Source organism: Marmota monax, unplaced genomic scaffold (genome assembly GCF_021218885.2).
Source record: "Marmota monax isolate L192 unplaced genomic scaffold, Marmota_monax_Labrador192_F-V1.1 WCK01_AAM20220418_F8-fsc00061, whole genome shotgun sequence".
Classification (NCBI taxonomy): Eukaryota; Metazoa; Chordata; class Mammalia; order Rodentia; family Sciuridae; genus Marmota; species Marmota monax.
The window spans coordinates 12,104,177-12,124,832 of record NW_026695230.1 but is presented as its reverse complement, the minus strand read 5'-3'; the positions used below and the strand labels follow the sequence as shown (position 1 = coordinate 12,124,832).

The 20,656-nt window shown below is 41.7% G+C and overlaps 1 protein-coding gene across 1 annotated transcript in view; it reads left to right on the top strand.

Moving 5' to 3' along the window:
* Window positions 1–20,656, top strand: part of Spon1 (spondin 1) — a 275,932-nt gene that overhangs the window by 50,257 nt on the left and 205,019 nt on the right. The window contains exon 3 of the mRNA XM_046438224.2: window positions 19,347–19,480. Coding sequence (XP_046294180.1) covers window positions 19,347–19,480 — 134 coding nt within the window. The remainder of the gene's footprint in view (window positions 1–19,346; window positions 19,481–20,656) is intronic.

Here is a 20,656-nt window from a genome sequence, read left to right as displayed (position 1 = left end):
AGCCTTGTCTTGTGTTTATGGCTTAATCACTACCTTATCTTTACGTTTGTTATGCATTTTGAGGTTGTTTCTTTCTCACTGGGAAGGAAGGATGTGCAAAGTAAAGAAAGATGCTGTGCAGAAGAAAGAGCCCGAGGCTGGGGATTGGATACCCCTGGGTAGAATATTGGATGTGTCCATTAGTGAAGCTATGTGCTCCTCAGGGCATTGCTCAGCTCTCCTAAACTTCCGTTTCCTCCTATATAAAATACGGATTATAATACCTATTACAGAGAAATGTTCTTTTGATTCAACAAAATCATATTTAAAAGGTCTGAGACATAGCTTAATAAACTCTAGCTTTCTTGCCTCATCTGTTCCCTGGCCATCTAAAAATTCAAGTTATGGATGACTAAAATATTTCAATAGAGAAGAGAAGGCAGTGTGTTTGGGTGTTTGGGTGTTTACCCGCATTTTGTGCATAAATACAACTTTATCCCCCCCCAAAATGACTTGAGTTGCTTCATCCACCTGCACCCTAAGAAAACAAAGGTGAGGAGCAAAGCTAGAAGCAGGTTCATGTTTGTTGCCCTGGCAACTAGCTGCTCTGGAAGCCCCAACTGTGTCCAAATGTGTTCCTCTCTCTTTTCCTTCCTAATTCCTTAAGGTTTGGGAGTGGGACCAAGTAGGATGGGACAACCAAAGGGGAGTATTGAGGCCCTGGGTACAGCAAGCTTCATGTGTCTAAGGGACTGAGCTTGAGGGATGAGACAAAGAGTGACAGGAGGTGATATCTGGGAGGTTGGCAGGGACCAGATCCGGCAGGGAATGCTGAGCTGACTTTGTCAATTTTGTAAGTTTGAATTGATCTATTATTTTTTAATACACACTCTAGCTTCTGCAGGAAGGTTGGACCATAGGGGTTGAATATGGAAGCAGAGAGAGAAGTTAGAAAGTTGCTGCATGATTTACAGAGTTTAGGTGCTCTAGGGTGCCAGAGAAAAATACTGTGAAGGTAAGAGCCACAGGTAGTCAGAGGTGAGACTTAAACCAAGTGAGACAAGTGAAGCACCAGGTGTATAGTAGACATTTGACAAACACAAGTTCCCTCTGTGTGTATGTGTGTGTGTGTGTGCGCGCACGCGCATATGCTACAACATCACCAAAGTGATACTTTCTTAGATTTGGGGAATGACATTTTATCAGCTATGGATTTGTTCTTTGGAGGAGGGCTGTTGGAGACGGGGGCCAGCTCACAGAAATTGAGATCTAGTGAGGAGATGCAGATAATGGTGGAGGCAGTGCTGGTAAGAAGATATAGTGGGGAAAGATGGATCTGTTAAGTAAGAGAGACTAGGTGGGTGTAGTCACTATCAGTAAGCACATGCTGAGCTCCCATGAGCATTAGGTCCAGTCCCGGCAATGGAAACACACACTGATGTCACTCAGACAGGCTTCCTGCTCCCTGAGCTGACCCTCTGGTTCCTGCTCTTACAGTACCCCACAACCATGGACCCATTATTTGGCTTCCATGAGTTGATTTCCTCTTCTCTCTGAAGGGAGGAGTCATGCTTCTTTCATTTTAATGAATTCATTTATCCATTGTACAAGTATTGACTAAGTATAGATGATACCAGGCATATGGTACTAGGTGCTAGGTGTCCCAAATGTGAGCCAGTTCGACCCAATTTGCTTTCAGATATGATGAACTGGACTTGAGATGCTCATCATCTTAAATGTCCATCACAATCACCTGGGGCCCTGAAAGAGCTTCTGCTCCCTGGCTCTGCCCAGACCTTTGGATTCAGCTGGTCTGGGATGGCGCTGGGCACTAGTATTTTCTCAACTCTTTTGGTTATTCTCACAGTAGGGGTTAAAAAGTTCTGGAGAGGGGAAGATCAAGGGCCAGGAGTGGCTGGGTGGGCAGAGAGTGCAGCACATCCAGACTAGCCACTGGCCCTTGGGGAAGTGATATGTCAAGTGAGGCCCTGAGAAAGACCAAAGCAGCAAGGACAAGAGGGACAATGTCTGGGAACCAGAGGCCCTCAGGGGGGTAGCCTGGGGGTTAAAGGAGAAGCAAACATAAAGCCAACCACAGTCCATGGCAAGATAAGCACTCAAGGTGTTGTCCCTCTTGAGCCTGTTGTTGCTGTCCCTTTGTTCCTCTGGCCCTACACCCTTCCCCCAACACATTGTGTCCTGCAACACACTGTGCTGACAGGAGCCTGCTGATCTTCCAGCTTCTAATGATTATCTGAAAGAGCTTCCTCCTGTCATCCATCTCACATCTTCTGCTCCTCAGCAAGGCAGGAACAGGCTCCCTGCCCACGGCTTCTGCTCACTGGCCTCAACATAGCTGACGGAAAAGCAGTTTTCTCCCTGATTTGATCAGTGTATTCCTCGCTTTCTCTCCACCCCCCTCCCCAGCCTACCACCTTCAGGAGCATAGAGACCAAATGCCTTCTCTTCAGATATTTGATTTGTTTGGCAAGCGCTCAGCACCCACTGGCTGATAAGTACATTGAGTGTTTGATAAAATGCCATTGAGAGCGCTTCTTAGTGTAGAAATACAATTAGGTCAAAGTTTGGCAATGCCCCAGGGTGTGGGGAAGTTCACAGGTACGGACCATATTCAACGAATTAAACGAATTATATATCCATGGGCCGTGTCTGCCATTGTCACTCAAAAACAAGAGGGAAACCCCGTATGCTTTTCTGTCCTGGGGAATGAAGGCTCCACCGACCTCCTTCAGCCTCCTTGGAGCTGACCCCCAGCAGGAACTCAGCCCCGGCTCAAGATTAGGGTGGGAGAGAACTGGGAGCAGGAACGGTTTTGACCTGTGCCAATGCCTGCTGATTTAAGCAGAGTAGAAGTGAGCCTCGGGGTTAAGGAGGAGACAGGGCATGGGGAAAGAGTGAGCAGTCAGCCTGCTCAAAGTGTCACTGTCTCATGCCAGGATGGGGGAAGGAGCAGAGTCCTCCTCTTATATTTCTATTCTTCTAAATACACTGTTTTCAAAAGAAAAGGCTTATATTATTCTTCCTGTTTGTGAGGTACCCACTCTCCCCCAACTCCATCTTGGGTTATTTTGATGTGTGAGACCAGAAACAAAGGTTGTCATCTCATCCAGGCAGCCATCTGTCCACACTTGCCAGTGAACTGAATTTGCCAAGAACTCCCACTCAGTGGCTCTCAGGAGAGGCAAGATGATAAGCTCGTGCCTCTGATAAAGCCTGAAGACTTGGCTGGCTAGTCTGGCTCATCTGGCCCGGGTTGGGAGGCTGGATCCATGGGAAACTGCATCCCTTGAGGAGACAGATCTGGATCCCTTCTCTGCAGAGCGGTGCTGACGTTGTAAGAAATGGAGGGAAGGAGTGGGGTGGAGAGAGCTTCAATAAACCCGAGGTTTAAGGAGCCAGAGTTGCAAGTAAAATCTGGCTGGGATCACTTTTCTTTTGCATCTGACCTCATGAGATATCTCTTTCTAAAACTGGAAGTCCTCTCTGTGCACACAGGGTCTTTCCGGAGACTTGTCATGTGGTGGTGAGGCTACCGGTTTGAAGCCAAATAGCCTGGTGTAAATTCACTATGAGCTTCAACAATGAAATCAAGTTCCAGTGTATTTTTTGTGGGCCTCAGTTTTCTTCTGTGAGATGGAAACCTAGTCTCTTCTCAGGACTGTTATGGAATTTAAACAAACCAACTTGGTTAATGGATATAAACACCAAGGACACAGAGGGGCCTTAGCAAACTCACTTTTCACTCCTAACTTTTTCCTTTGCTAAAGGAAGTCCAACTCTTGTAAGCCTCCTTCATATATAAGAGCATTCATTCATCCATCCCTGAAAGTGTTAGCTCGATATTCAAAGGCCTCTTGAGCTACTCAGGCAGGGCAGGGTAGAGAGACATACATTTTGCTGAGCTGATCATAAATCTGAATGAAATAATTATGTAAAGTGTTCAAGAGCAATTCAGTGAGAAGATGCCTCATCTGCCTTGATGGGCTTTTCAATTACTCATTTTTAGTACTGCATTATACCATTCTCTGGCAATAATTATTAAACATTTCAACTGTACAACAATATAAAACTTAAAAGGCTGATTTATTTCCTAGGCATTAGACTACCTGGTATAAAATCTCTCAATTATATGGTTCTATTTGTTTAAACCTATTTATCAGAGTGATTTGCTAGCACTGAGGGAAAGATAAGGGGTCAGTGAGTTAGGACCTGCAATTATAAGCCTTGAGGTCTTGCAGGAGGTGAACCCAGGACCCCACTTGCTAGTCTCAACTTCCGAATCTATAAGATGGGGATTATTCCTACTTCACAGAATTATTGAGATAATTAAGCAAAATAAACACAAACTGTTAAGAAAACTGTGAAATATGTACTTAGTAAATATGAGACATTATTAGTATGATTGTGTGTTCTGGGACTCCCTGACTCCCACCCTCACCAGAAGAAAATCTTCCCAGCACAAGTCCTACTGGGCTGTAGGCACTGAAGGTGCTGTCAGGGCTCCTTCTCTGATTGTCACTTTGAGAACTCAAAAGGAGTCACAGTTGTGGAGTAACTAATAGCTCCAGGCACCCCATAAGGCACCGGACAGAGAACATCTTCTTTCATAAGCATGATGGAGCTATTTTCCAGATAAGCACATAGAGGTGAGTGACTTTTCTCAAGGTCATTCAGAGACTAAGACAGAAATCAGATGCAGGTCCTCCTGACTACAAATGCAAACATTCTCTCTCACCACCCCAGGCAGCCTCTCGGAAAAGCAAGAGGCATATTTCACCTGATTGGAAGAATTCTTCCTTCTGTTTTCATTTTCCTGGAGGAACTCCCTCCTTGCTTAATGAGAACTTCCCACCCTTGGTAACTTACCAGTTTCCCCAAATCCATCTCTACTTTTGTTAGCATCTTCCAATTTTCACATGGAAGATGAAGCTTTCCCTTTTATCCAGGGCTACACCGTGGGTAAAATGATCAGGCATTGACCTGAGAACAGGTGCACACGTGTGCGCATGGACACACATGTGGGTCCCAGTTCCACTAGAGCCTGTCCATTGTACTTGAGATTCCTGAGCCAAGCTGGATTTAGGTGCAGGCCAGCTGGGCTGGTGCCTGAATACCAGTCTGTAAGGAGCACTCAAATATTGCTGGAAATGTAATGAGATAGAGAAAATGGTCTTTACCAGAATTGTTGAGAGGAAGCATGACAGGAGAATGATAATAATAGTATTTAGTATTATCCAGAATACAGTGATTATAATATAGCCAGTGATAGCTTTGTGCCAGGAACTTCTCTAATGCCTTTACAAATCAATTCATTTAAGCCTTCCAGCCCATTGAAGAAGATATTGCTATTACCAGCCCCTATTTTACGGGAGACTTGGTCCATAAAAGTTGAGGAACTTGCCAGAGTCATACCAATAGCAAAGTGGCTGTTGGGCTTGTCCAGACCCTTCACCATTGCCTCTAGTCAGGGATAAAATGACAAGAGATGATGTCTCAACTGCCTTCAGGCTTCATAGTTGCTGGGTGAGACATGCAGGTTTAGGGCCAGGAGAGAGAGCCGCTAGGGGCAATAAAGAGTGCTGAGCCAGCAGTCTCCCCGGCTCCTTCCACACAGCACAAGGCCTGTCCTCCAAATGAATGTTGGGCAGATATTTAAAGAACATCATTCTGAATGGAGGCCAGGTCATTAGCCTGCCCAGGGCGCCCACACATCCTGGCCCAGCCCTCCTCCCAAGCCTGGCGTGCTCCCAACGTGTGAAATAACCCACACAGTGAGGAGGATTGATCTGCCTTTGAGGGGAGTGCAATCTAGTAGCTTTGGGGACTAAACCTCCTTGGACTGGAGGCCACATGTCCAGGCCGAGGTGCCAAAGGGATTATTGACAGTGCTCATGGCCAGGTCACTTCCTTCCCAGGTCCACACCTACTTCTCAGGTCTGGAGAGCAGAGGGGACTCCCCTGGGAAAGATCAAAGAAAGCAGGGAAAGTGAAAAAAGAAAAATAAAATAAAAAATGATCTGTTTGAAGAGATGCTGGTTCCCAAAGGAATGCTGGTGACTTTGTCAAAGGGGTGTGGGGGCTTGGAAAGAGGCCAGGATTGGGGGCTGAATCTTTACCTCTTAGAAGAAGGACCACTGACAAAAGCTACACTGAGTGATGTGGCCAAAGTGGATTTCACATGATGTTTCTGGGGAATTTAGAACAACCCGGAGAACTGCTGAGGCTCCTGGCGTACACACAGAACGAACACCGCTACTTACAAATTTCAAAGTATAAATGAAGAAAAGGCTAGAAGAAAACAAGCTGAAATTACCAAACAGTGGGGGATTTTTATTCCCTTTTTTTTCTCTGTCTTTGTAAACTTTTCTATAGTAAACTTGCTTTTTAAAGCAATAGAGGCAAAATATTTAATTTTAAAAAATTTGTATTCTCTTTCATAAAAAACAAATGCAGCTGTCTTTCCTTCCCTGACTTTCAGACTGAAAAAATACACATGGGAAACTAGGAAGAGGTGATTTAGCGGCTAGGATTATTTTCTTTGGATTCCCTCTGATTTTACTGAAGTATTTATAAATCCCTATTTGGGCAGACTCAGCAATAATAACCTACATTGATTTCACTTCCATAAAAATTAAAGATGTCAAATTTAGCCATAAGGGATGATTGTAATAGCCCTAAATTGTAAACAACAAAATGTTCAACACTCTTAGGATTTGTTAGGTAAAGTGTCCCTTTCCCTGTCAGACTCACTGACTCAGCAATTCATTGGTATTTAGAAATACTGATGCCCTGTCCTTCAGACACGGCCTGTACATTACCCAGACTTGAGGACAGTAGGCTTAAGCAGCCACCTCTACACTGGGAGACTGTCACATTGCTATTCCCAGCAGGCATCCTTGGCTGTGGTGCCCCAGCCATGACCATGGGGCTCCGCAGTTGTTCTCTCAAACAACTCACATCCCCACAGCAAAAGCCCCTTTTGATCTCAAGGCCCAAGTTTCCAAACCTGACCTTTCCTGCCCCTCTGCTGCAAGCCCATATTCAAGGGACCAGTTCCTACTGGGAATACTGTTCCAACTTCCCCTCGGTTCTAACATGGGAATTGTATTCCTGACCTGACCACTATACCTGATCTTTATGTCTGGGACTCTTCTTCCTGAAGACAAATGTCCCAGATGCCACTTACGTGGACTTCTGATAATATTCATCCAGATGTACCACTACCATGGGTAAGAATCGGTCAAAAGGCTTCTAATCTCATCTCTTGAGGCTGTGTTGGGTGGACCAGAAAAGATGAGATAACATAGCAGGAGACAGAATCCAGATCAGAATTGATGAGGGCAGCTAAGATTAGATTAGGAAAGAAGTATTGTGAGTCTGAAAAGAAGAGTGAAGCCAAAAACAGGTGAGTGAAGAAGAGACACCCTAAGGGTCAGGATGTAGACTTCAGAATGGGTGTAACTTATGATTCAGGACTAAGATTGTGATCAATGAAAAGTTTTAGAAACCTTGAAAATCAAGTTGGCCAAGGAGCTTAGAATGTCCCTAATATCTGAAAAGGACTATTCATGATGAAATACCCAAACCATTGCTCTCACTGTGGATTGACAAATATTCTGGAAATCAAACATTTTCCCCATTTGCAAACATCAGTGGATATCTGGATGTGCCTTACCTGGCCATCTCGCCTGACTGGATGGGACTGGCCACGGATTACAATCTCTCCTTCTCTTGCAGGGGGTTAAGCAGCTTCCTTACTAGAAAACTCACCCAAAAATGACTTTAAAGTTAAACTTAAATTGAGAAGACTTATTTTAACCTATATATAAAATGAAAACATGTGCCTTGGAATGTTGCCCGTGAAGTCTTTACGAAATTCTTTATCTAAATTAATTCATCATCATTGAAGGTAAATTAGAAAATACAAAAAGTATACAAAAAAAAGAAAAATCACTCATAATACCATTACCAGACATAACTGCCTCTTATAGTGGGTTGTAACTTTCTCACCTTGGGTACCAAGAGAAGAGAGTCCAGACTGACATTCCTGACTATCATTTAATTGGTGGTTAACCCAGCAGGATTCATCTGGGCCTGGGAAAGGTACAAGAGCTGGTTCTGATAGGTCCAGAGCTTTTTTCAAAGAAGCTGATATTTTCTAAGAAGCAAACAATGTTGGGAGCATTCTCTGAATCCGAGGAAACAACCCCTTCTGTTCAATGCTTAATTACCATCTGGCAACTGAGGTTGTGGGTAAACAGCCATATTTACCTGAGGTGGATTCTGTGGCTTGGAAAACATTCCTCTTTGTTTGAGCTCTGGCCAAGGGTCTGAGTCTTCTCCCCCACTGGGATCTTTATCTGAGTTCAACTGGAAAGAGCCCAGGCTTTGGCTATAGACAGCTGGGAGTCAGAATGCAGACCAGATCCCTCTGAGTTTCATTTCCTCATCTATCCTACCAAGAACTCATGATGGGACCATGTTAAATCCCTAGCACACAGTAGGAGTTAATTAAACATTTTCTCTCTTTGGCTTTCTCAGTATGACATTCACTCAGAATGTCCCAAGGATTTTTAAAGTTTAGGATGAAATGTACCTGATGAATTCTCAGTGACCACCAGGGAAAGAGAGTTTCACTGGAGATCTCACTGCGAAAGCCCAGGAAAATCATCCTCACACCAATAAAACTGCAGAAGGGAATCTAAGTACCCCTTCAGAAAATAGGAAGCAAGAGCGCTACTTACCTTCACCAAGTATTTGTGTGCACGTTGGAGTTGGGGTGTTCAGTTGCTTTGGCCTCGCCAGTATTGGTGGTTCTACTAAACTGGGCTTGAGTAGAGAGAAACATCTTATTTAAGATAAGAAAAAGGGTGTGATGAGGAGGAACTGTAGGGCAGGGGAAGGAGCAAGGAGGGCCGAGCTCAAACCCTGGCTCTGCCACTGTGGGACTTTTTGTTTTTGTTTCTTAAAAAGATACATTTATTCAGCATCATGATCAGACATTACATTTAGGATGAAATCAACAGCATGGGTGCAAAAAAAAAAAGTCTCCATTAAAATACTTTGTTGGAATGCTTTACCCTTTCCACAGAACAAAACTAAAATAACCTTTTATACTATTAATCACAAATACAGTGCTTGAGGTATTTTGCCCACACTCATATGAGTATTGTCTAAACCATGTCTTCTTTGTAGCATCTGGGACCTGCCACCACTATGCTGAGTTCATAAATCTTTTGTAACTTGTAGCTTCCCTGTCACTTCTCTGGCTCTCCTCTCCTACTAAGCTTTGTTTCCTGGCAGTATCAAAACCTTCTGCCTCCAAAGTTTCCACCCTTCATGAGTCCTAAAAGAATGAACAAGGCTCCTCCTTGGAGAAAATGCTCATTTATTGAGGAACAGCTCTGCATATTTATAGAGCCAGGGGTGTTTTGACAGTTATGACAGTTTAACAGTTTAATGGTTTGACAGTTGGCATGGGGTGTTTTCTGATTGGTGGGTAAGGGTCATGTGAGTCAGCAGGGCTAATCTGATTGGTGGGTAAGGATCATGTGAGCCAGCAGGCTAGTCTGATTGGTGGGTAAAGATCATGTGAGCCAATAGGACTAGTCTGATTGGTGGGTAAGGATCATATGAGCCAGCAGGGCTCACCATTGGATGGCCCTTCTCAGGCGATGGGGAAGTTAGTCTTTGGAGCCAGGGCGACTCCCAACAGGTCCAAAACTTGATGGCTGATTGTTGTAATTGCCAAATCATTGTACTTCCTCCACCTCCAAAACTGCTTCTGTCATTACCAAATCCATTGTAGTCTTCCCTGCTCCCACCATATCCACCACCACCACCACAGTTGTCACTGAAGCCACTATGACCACTAAAGTTTCCTCCAGTATCAAAATTGTCATTTCCACTAAAACTACCTCCATGACCACCACCAAGGTTTCCAGAACCACTTGACCTCTTTGGCTAGAAGAAGCCCCAGCCATCTCTTGCTTTGCAGGGCTTTCCTCAGTTCACAGCTATGGCCATTCACAATATGATATTTATGAATGACAATCTTATCTACAGTCAAGGTCGTCAAAAGTTACAAAAGCAAAGCCCCCCTTCTTTCTACTGCCTGGTTTAGTCATGATTTCAATAACTTCAATTTTCCCATATTGTTCAAAATAATCTCGTAGGTGACATTCTTCAGCATCTTTTTTAATGCCACCAACAAAGACCTTTTTCACAGTGAAGTGGGTCCCTGGTCTTGAGAATCTTCTCCTGAGACAGCTCCTTTTGGTTCCACAACTCTTCATCCTCCTGGTGTGGTCTTGCATTCATAGCTGCACCCACTTCCTCCACAGTGGCATAAGTAACAAACTCAAAGCCCCTGGAGCGCTTGGTGTTTGGGGCTCATTACCGCACAGTCCGTGAGTGTTCCCCATTGCTCAAAATGGCTTCATCAGTTGTTTTAAAGCTTAGCCCTCTAATGAATAGCTTCCACAGCTGTTCAGGCTCTTTAGGGGACTCTTAATTTAGCTGAACGTAGTATTCTGGTAAGTGAAACACAGTTTCCTTCCATGATACCCTTCCCAACTATGGGAATGATGCTTTTGCAGCACGCAACATATAATGAACATGCCAACCAAATGCGTAACTTCTCCCTCTAGGCTGTAGTTGCCTCAGATGGCGGTGAAGTCGTCTAGGGCTTCAGCCGTGCTCCCCTCGTCCAGGTTCAGCTCCTGGCACAAGGCCTCCCCGGCTGCGGCCACCACCGCCGCCCCTTCAGCGTGGGGCTCGTCCTGGAACATCCCTGTGAGCCCTGTGGGGCCAGCGGGGCCCCCAGCTCCTTTCTCCCTCCCGGGCTCACCACCTACCACTATGGGACTTTGGACAGGCTATTTAACCATCTGCATCACAGTAGCTTCCTCAAGGATAGGCTTACTAATGCACATTTTTCAGTGTTCAGGGAAAACATGAGAACTGTATTCCTGACCTGACCACTATACCTGATCTCTATGTGTGGGCTCTTCTTCCTCATAGAAGGCTGGATGTACCTGCTTGGTACTCAGAGAAGAGGCCAATAGAGGAGGATGAGTTTTCCAAGGAAGTGGAAAGAGGGGGGAAGGGACACCAAGAATTTGCTACAGCACAGAAGCCAAGGGAGGAGATATGTTAAGAAGGAGGACCATGTGGAATCTGTTGAACAACGCGGTTCAGAAGCCCTAGCTGGAGGCGTTTTGGTAGTGTGATGTGGCCTAAGATCACATGGGTTTCTAGGGTTGAGGAGTGATGGGAGGTGAGCTAAAAGCAATAAGTTCAGCCAACATGGGCAAGGAATTTCTGAGGGAGGGAAGAGAGGTGGGACTGTGGCTGCAGGGGGTGAGGGGTTAAGCAGGAATGACTCAGTTGGGGCAAACGTTGAATGTGAAGGAGAGAAAAGGGATAATTGTTGGGGGAGGGATGAGACCAAAGCAGAAATGAAAGAGAAAGAAGGCTCCTCTGTGGTGACAGAAATGAAGGCGGGCAGGGTGGATACAGGTGAGGAAATGAAGGACTTCACAACTGATAACTTTTTTTTTTTTCTGTAAAGTAAGCAGGAAGGTAATAAGAGTGAAAGAAGAGATGAAGGTTGCAGGTTTGAGGAAGTGAGAGATTTGAAATTATCACTGTTGAGAGTAGGGAAGCAACTTGGTTGACAGAGAGACACAAGCAGAACAGCAGGGCAGACTGGAGGCCAGGAGTCAGTGAATACAGGAGCCCCCTGGCCTCACCGTGGAGCACTTTGGCAGCCCGGAGTTGCACAGGAGTGAGCAGTTCATCTAGGGGTAGGATTCTATCATATCAGGATGATCAGAAAGTCAGGGATTTTGTTAGAGTATTTATACTCCTTAAAAATAAATAAATGAAGGTCCACAAATAGCTGACACGTGTTGAGAAAGAAGAGCAAGGAAATGGTACGTATCCTTGCTCTTCCAGGTATTGAAATTTATTATCATGCAATATTGAGTTGGAGAGGGGAGAACAGACTAGAAAGTCTAGAAACAAAGTGAGTTTGGGAGAACCTGGTAGACGTTAGGTCACCCAAGTTGCCTGGAACGGTCTCAGTTTTTCCTGTTGTCCCAGAATAATTATAAACAACATCCCTTTTCATCCTTGTTGGTTAATAAATTACATGGTCAGTCTTTATATGAAAAAGCTGGCATCCAAAAAAAAAAGTGGAAGAAGGATGAATTAAGTAGTACTCAAAGGAGCTCATGGTGTGGACTTCCAGGTTCTGCTCTGGCAGGTTAGGTCACCACGTCATCCAACAACAAAGAAAAAGCTAAACAAACTGGAAAGTCGACAACTAGCTTTAGATCTTCAGATAAATGAGGTCCCAGAATGCTGTCATGTGAATATTTGTGTCTCCTGAAAATTTGTATGTTGAGATCTTACTCAGCAAACTGATGGCTTTAGAATGTGGACTTGGGGAGATGATTAGATCTTAAGGGTGGAGTTGTCATGCATGGAATTAATGGCAATATAAAATAGCCTGAAAGAGCTTCTTTGTCCCTCCACTACATGAGGATGCAGGAAGAAGTTACCGTCTTTGAAGAACAGACCCTGGACCTGCTGGTGCCTTGATCCTGAACTTCCCTGGCCCCCAGAAGTATGAGAAATAAATTTCTGTTGTGTACAAATTACCCATCTATGGAGTTTTGTTATAGCAGCCTGAAAGGACTAAGGCATAGGGCAGATGGGAGAGACAGATGGGTAGATACAGAGAATCACAACTTCTCCAAGCAGAAACCTCCATGGGAAGCTCTGCTGGAGCAGGAAAACCTGCACTGTAACTGATGCATTGCTGGAGCTCGATGTGGACAACTTTCAGAGTTAGGAACTCCCTAGGACTGGGTTTTTCTGGAGTTTTTAACATTGTTTTACTTCCCAATGGATGTTGGAGAAATGTCCTCTCAATTTTCTAGCAAAGGGAGAAGAAAAGGAAACATTTTGAAATAGCCAAGTATTCTTTTCTTTCTTCTTTTTTTTCAATACTAGGGATTGAACCCAAGGGTGCTTTACCACTGAGCTACACCCCCAGCCCCTTTTTAATTTTTATTTTGAGACAGGATCTCACTAAGTAGTCCAGGCTGGCCTCAAACTTATGATACTCCTTGCCTCAGCCTCCTTTGTGGATTGGATTACAGGTGTTCATTCTGTTTTTCTTAACAAGACCTGACCTCGGAAGAAACTACTCAGCCAGAGGCTAGCCTATGGGAGTTTTATCAGAGCCTCACCTACCAGAGAGGGGGAGGGACACCCAACTCTAGACTCTCTAGCCATCCTCTCCTATCTAAGGAGGAAACAAACAACTGAGAAGCACTGGCGGAGTTCATAGTCCAGAAACATGGTCTCAACAAAAGACTGGGACCCAATCATAGGATTATAAACCATTTCCTCTCCTCCAACACCTCATCACTACCTGACTAAAGGTCTACTTATAGTAGCTCCTTTTACCCAGCATGCCATGTCTGTCTTTCAACAGAAATTACAAGGCATATTCAAGGGTGAAAAAACACAGTTTGAAGAGAAGGAACAAGTATCAGAACAAATCAGATATGGCAGGAATTGTGGAATTATCAGACTCGGAAATTTAAAGCACTATGATTAAAATGCTAGGAACACAACATGCAAGAACAGATGGATAATGTAAGCAGAGAGATGGGAAATCAATGGAAATTTGATTCTAGGAAAGAATAAAGAAGAAATGCTGGCAATCAAAAGCACTGTAACACAAATGAAGAAGGTCCTTGATGGGCTTGTTAGTAGACTGACATGGTTGAGGAGAGACCCTCTGGGTTTAAGGGGATGTCATTAGGAACTTCTAAAACTGAATAGCAGAGAGAAAAAAGACTGAGAAACAACCACAGCAGAACATCTAAGACCTGTGGGGATAAGTGCACAAGGTTTAAATATGCATGTGTTCGCCAGCTATTTTGTCACTGGAACAATATACCTGAGAGCAACAACATAAAGAAGGAAAGATTCATTTTGGCTCTTGGTTGCAGAGGTTTCAGTCCATGGTCTGCAGCTCCGTTGCTTTGAACCTGGGGCAAGGCAGGAAGAAACAGCATGCCAGAAGCACATGGCAGAGGAAAGAAGCTCCATTTTTTTACAGCCAGAACTCAGAAAAAAGGAAAGGAGACAGGGACAAGATACAGTCCCCAAGGAACTACTCAGGTCCCACCTCCTACAGTTTCAAACCACCACCTCCCAAGAAGCCTACCAATTTTTAATCCAGTGATGGGGATAGATCCCTTATGATCCAATCACTTCCCAAAAGGCTCCCCACTGAACATTGCTACCTTGGGGAAATAAGCATTTAACACGTGGCTTTTGGGGGACATTCCAAACAGTGAATGTTTGGAATACCAGGAGGAAATGAAAGAGCCAAAGGAACACAAGCTGTATTTGAAGCAATAATGACTTAAAATTTTCCCAAATTAAAGTCAGACACCAAGTCACAAGTCTAGGAAGCTCAGAAAACCCCAAGCAGGGTAAATTCCCCCCACCAAAATAAAATAAAATAAAGTATATAACATTTAAACTTCATTAAATCAAAGACAAAGAAAAAGCCTTGAAAGAAGCTAGAGGAATATTTTTTTCATTATAAAAATTTATCAAAGTGATCAATTGAGTTTCAGAGGTTTGGTTTAGCAAGGTAAAAGACTAAAAACAAAACAACAACAATAAAAATAATTAAAATCATGTAAATTCATTTTCAACCTTCCAAGTAGAACCTAAGTTAAATAAATCCTCTGCTATTGTGAAGAGAGAGGAATATTATACCTTACCTATAGAGAAGCATATATAAGACTCCCACTCAACTTCTCAGAAACATGCAAGAAAGAAGAGTGAAGTGAAATATTTAAAGTTTTGAGAGAAACTTTAAATATTGAGGAAAAAAATCAACCTGGAATTCTGTACCCTACAAATTTTTTCTCCAAAAGTGAAGAGAAAGAAAGACTTTCTCATACAAATAAAAATTGAAGGAATCTGTTGCCAGTAGATCTGCTTTGCAAGAAACTGTAAAAGAAGTTATGCAGAGAGGGGGCAAATTATGTAGATCAGAAAGTCAAATATACATGAAGAAAAGGAGAGAATCAAAGAATGAATAAGTGAAGATAAAATTTTAAAAATATTGTAAGGTTAAAATCCTAAAGTCAATCACTCTTCTATCTATGAACAAACACATAGAATTTGAGATTAAAGTCACATTACATTTATATTAGCATGCCACAAAATGAAACACTTAGGTAGAAATCTCAAAAAAATATTAAAAGATCTATATAAGGAAAACCACAAAACAAATGATATAAAAAATTAATAAAATAGAGAAGTATTCATGTTCATGAATAAAAAGGCTCAATATTGTTAAGATGACAGTTTTTTTCCACCTTGCTCTGAATTGAATGTAATCCCTCTCAAAATTTGAGCAAATTACTAGTCTAAAGTTTATATGGAGAGGCAAAAGTTCTAGAATAGCCAATTTAATATTGAAGAACAAAGTAGAAAGATGATGCTACCTGACTTTAAGACTTATAAACATAGTCATTAAGGCAGTACAGTATGGGGGAAAGAACAATCAAGTAAATCAAGGGAATAGAATAACTTAGAAATAGACCCACATAAACATATTCAATTGATCTTTGACAAAGGAACAAACGCAATATAACGAAGTAAAGATAATCTTGTAAAGTAAATGATACTGGAAAAAATGAACACACAGAACTTACACCCATCACAAAAAAAAAAAAAAGGAATTCAAAATGAATCACAGACCCAAATGTAAAATGCAGAACATAAAATATCCTTGAAGATGACATACAAGAAAACCTGGATGACATTGGGCATGACAATGACGTTTTAGATAGAATACCAAAGGCACAATCCTGAAATAAATAATTGATAAGTTGGATTTCACTACAATTAAAAAACTTATACAACTTCTACTCTGTGAAAGGCTCTGTCAAGAGAATGAGAGGACAAGCCAAAGACTGGAAGAAAATATTTGCAAAAGGCAGATCTGATAAAGAACTGTTATATAAAATATGCAAAGAACTTTGAGAACTCTATAAGAAAATCAACAACCCAATTAAAAATGGGCAAAAGGCCTGAACACCTTGCCAAAGTAGATATATGGATGAAACATAAGCATATGGACAGGTTTTCAACTTCATTTGTCAGTAGGGAATTGCAAATTAAAACAACAGTAAGATACCACTCTACACCTATTATGGTGGCCAAAAGCCAAAACACTGACAGCATGAAATGCTGATGAGGATGTGAACAACAAGAACCACCATTCACTGCTGGTGGAAATGCAAAATACTACAGCCACTTTGGGAGACAGTTTGGCAGTTTCTTAAAAACCTAAACATTCTTACCACATGATCCAGCACTTATGCTCCATGGTATTTATCCAAGTGAATTAAAATTTATGACCGTATAAAAACCTGCACAGTGATATTTGTGGCAGCTTTATTCATATTTGCCCAAACTTGGAAGCAACCAAAATGTCTTTTAATAGGTAGGTTGATAAACTGTGGTACATTCAGACAGTGAGATATTATTTAGTGCTAAAAAGAAATGAGCCATTAATTCATGAAAATATGTAGAGGAAACTTAAATGCATATGACTAGGTAAAAGAAGCCAATCTTTTGGCAAAAGCTTCATACTGTATAATTCCCACTCTATGACCTTCTGGAAAAGGCAAAACTATGAAGATAATAAAAAGATGAATGGTTGACAGGGGTTGGTGGGAGAGAGGGATGAATAGGCAGAGCACAGAAGATTTTTAGGGCAATGAAACTAAACTGCATGATACAGCAATGAAGATATGTTTTCATTGTGCATTTATCAAAACCCATAGAATATGCAACACCAAGAGTGAAGCCTAATGTGGACCATGGTCTTTGGGTGATATGATGTGCCTATGTAAGAAATGTGCCACTGTTGTGGGTTGTTGATAGTAGGAAAGATTTCGCATATGCAGAAAAGGGATACAAGGAGTTTTGCTGTACTCAGCTCAATTTTTTTGTGAACCTAAAACTGTTCAAAAATAAATTTATTATTTTTTAAAAAGTCATAATTCGGACAAGTGTAATTGGATCCCTATTCCGTCTTATTAAAAAAAATAAACTCCAAATCGATTGAAAACCTAAATGCAAAGGTAAAATTATAAACCTAATGGAAGAAGATATTGGAGCATACCTTCGTGATCTTAGGGTTGTATTTTGTTTGTTTGTTTTTAAAGCAAGATCACAAAAGGGAAAGCCATGGGAGACATTGATGAAATTGACTAGGTAAAAGTTGTTTTTGGTAAATGACATATTCCAAAGGTAAACCTCTGGGTAACAGATAGGAGAAGATATTTATTAATGATGAGGTGTTCACATTAGAAAATGCTAAAAATCAGCAAGAAAAGGATAGGAAATGTACTGACAAAGATTCTGAGTAGATAATTCACAGAAGGGAAAACTTGATACATTTATGAAAAGATGCCCAAATTTTCTAGTATTGAGTTAAAACAAGAAGATGTTACATTATAACTGTGAAACCAGAAACCATTAGAAAGTTCAGTAATAACAAGTACTGATGAGGATATAGGGAAACTGGGAATGCTTGTGCATATTTGATGAAATAAAAGTTAGGAATAACCATTCTGTGGAACAATCTGTTAGTACCTGGTTAAATTAATATAACTATGCCCATAATTTAACAACTCAGCAATCCCATCTCACGTTTTCTATTGTTGAAAAACCAGGATCACAGGTACAACAGCATGAGATTTTCCAATGCAGCAATTTGTGGAGGCAAAGAGCTAGAAGTCAGAGAAGTGCCCCTCACTAGGAGAATGAATTGGCAAAATGTGTTGTATGCATAGTAAGGGACAGTAGGCAGCATTTGGAAGCAACGGATTATATTCACATATAGTAACACTGACATAGCTCAAACACACAAAGCCGAGTGAAAGAAACATTAAAACAAAGAACTCTATAATTTCAAGTGTGCATATCCATGCACAGAGAAACACTCAGAACGACATTAATTCAATACCTAGAAGTAGGTACTAAATAGAGGAGGGAAATGAAATTAGCATAAGACTATAATGGAAGATTGCCTTTCTTTGTCCAGGAATGAAATTATATAATGAATTAAGGAGTTCAAGTGACTTAATTCTATTGCTGACTATCTTATAAAGAAAAGGAATTTTTAAAAACAGAATAAATACAACACCAATGTACAATGTACAATAATCTTTCCAGATCATATTTTAAAATTAAATGTGTAATTCAGATAAAGCACTTAACTTAGTGCCCAACACATGCTAAACACACAATAAATGACATCTATTAATGCTATTAACAGTATTCATGACATAGCTTCAACCAACCAATTAAAGCTGGCACTTGAAACCAATTGGATGTAGGCGGCTTCCCCTCAAAGATCAGTATATACTAAACCATTATATATTAGAGGGGTGGGCAAGTACCAGGGAGACCCAACTGCAAGCAGGCAGAAGAGTTGAAACAGCCTGAAGAAATGAGAAAGGCTACAGTTGTATTTGTAGTATCCTAGGAAATCGTGATGATACATTTGGGAGAAGGATGATTATACACGGAACGCATAAATAAAGTAGAAACTACACAACTTTGAACAACTTTGAATCTGGGAGAGTATGTATTTTGCTGTATTTCCTCCAAAAAGTTATTTTTCTTTTAATATTTTAAGTGGCAAAACTATAGCTGAATAACAAAGAACAACTATATAGTGTTTTATTTGGATTATTTCTTCCTGTTCCTTCTCTGAGTGGGACATGGGTTCTCTAGTGAAACAAGCAAGATCATCACCTAGTGGTCAGTTCCTCAAAGTGCTTACACAAGGTCTGGTCTCTGAGAGTTTAGATGTGCCTGTGCTTGGCTTGGTGTTAATTCAGTAAGCATTGACTGGGACTCTGTGCTAGGCACTATTCTGGTGGTGGGATAACACAAAATGACAGGTTTCAAAATAAATTATGGGCTGAGTGCATGGCACACACCTGTAATCCTAGTGGCTCAGGAGGCTGAGAAGGAGGATGGCGAGTTCAAAACCAGCCTTAGCAAAAGCAAGGCACTAAGCAACTTAGTGAGACCCTGTCTCTAAATAAAATACAAAATAGGGCGGGGTATGTGGCTCAGTGGTTAAGTGCACCTGAGTTCAATCCCCAATTCACAATAAAAATAAAATAAATAAATTATGGAGGTATCACTATGGAAACTAAGGAGTCCAGCCTAAGTAATAATGTGTTTTAATATGTTTATTTTCCAATGGTTTTTTGTAGATCATAGATGAAGAAGAAACCCAATTTATGAGTAACTGCCCAGTTGCAGTCACCGAAAGCACCCCACGGAGGAGGACACGAATCCAGGTGTTTTGGATAGCACCACCAGCAGGAACAGGCTGTGTGATTCTAAAGTAAGTAAACACAGACTCCTTATGGTACTCCATACTCCTTTCCTTGGTCTCTCCAGGCTTACTGGTGTGTTTTCAGAAAGAGATGTTGCTTTACTAGGGCATTGGGCAAGGTGCATCATCTCTCCACCTTCTCGTATCTCCATACCAAAATGGCAGCCTAGGCCATCATTGGTGAAGTGATACATAATGATCCATTTGCCTGAATCTGTTTTCATCCTATTTTATCCAATAGGATGATTCTCCTGGCCATTCTCTATCTTGCTAGAGGTGTAATGCTACTTAGGGTTGGTTAGGAAAAATAACCACCCAGGTGAAGATAATCTTTGATTTCTCCATGTGGAATTAGCACTTTTTCTTTTTTTTAGAAATCCTAACAACTAGAATCCTTAAATTGTGCTTAGGTTAACCTCCTTTAGCCCCCAGCTCCACTTTGTATTATCTTCTTTCTTATCCATCAAAATTCCCCTCTACTGCCACCTCCCTTCTGGCCTCCTAATCCTCCTCTTGGTGAGTTACATTAGGTGATAAGAGGTATTGACCAGCCCACATCACTTTATTCTGAAAGGTAGCATTGTCCCAAACCAGTGTCTCCAAAATTGTGTGCCACAAAAGAATACTCTAGGAGATATAAATAGATGAGGGGGAAATAATTTCTCCTGTCCAATAAGTTTATCAAATGCTGAATACTGGATCCCTTTATTGCACATTCATAACATGTCTTAGCATATGAAAAGTTTTTCAAAGTCTTGCCCCACCCCGCCCCAAAAATATCTGCTTAACTTGGTTTCACCCACCATATCCCAAACTTATTTGACCTTATATGAGTTTCTTACATGTGAGGTGTGTGTGTGTGTTGACATTGGTTAGCATTCACTATATTGAGAAACAGCCACAATCTATTTTAAATAGATTTTAAAGGCTATATGGAATGATGCTGTGAATTTAGGATTTCAAGCAGGCAAATATTCATGAGTAGATGGCAGGGTTCCAATCCTAGCATCCGAGAAGTCATTTTTTTCATGGAGGTGGAGGCTGGAAGCTTCCCAACCATCTTCCTCTTCTTTAAATCCCCTAACATCTTTTTTTATGTATTTGGTTCATTTGCCTAATGTGGACATTTCAACAGGCTTCCCACTGTGATTAATCCAGCCCATCCCTGAAGAGATGCTGATAAGA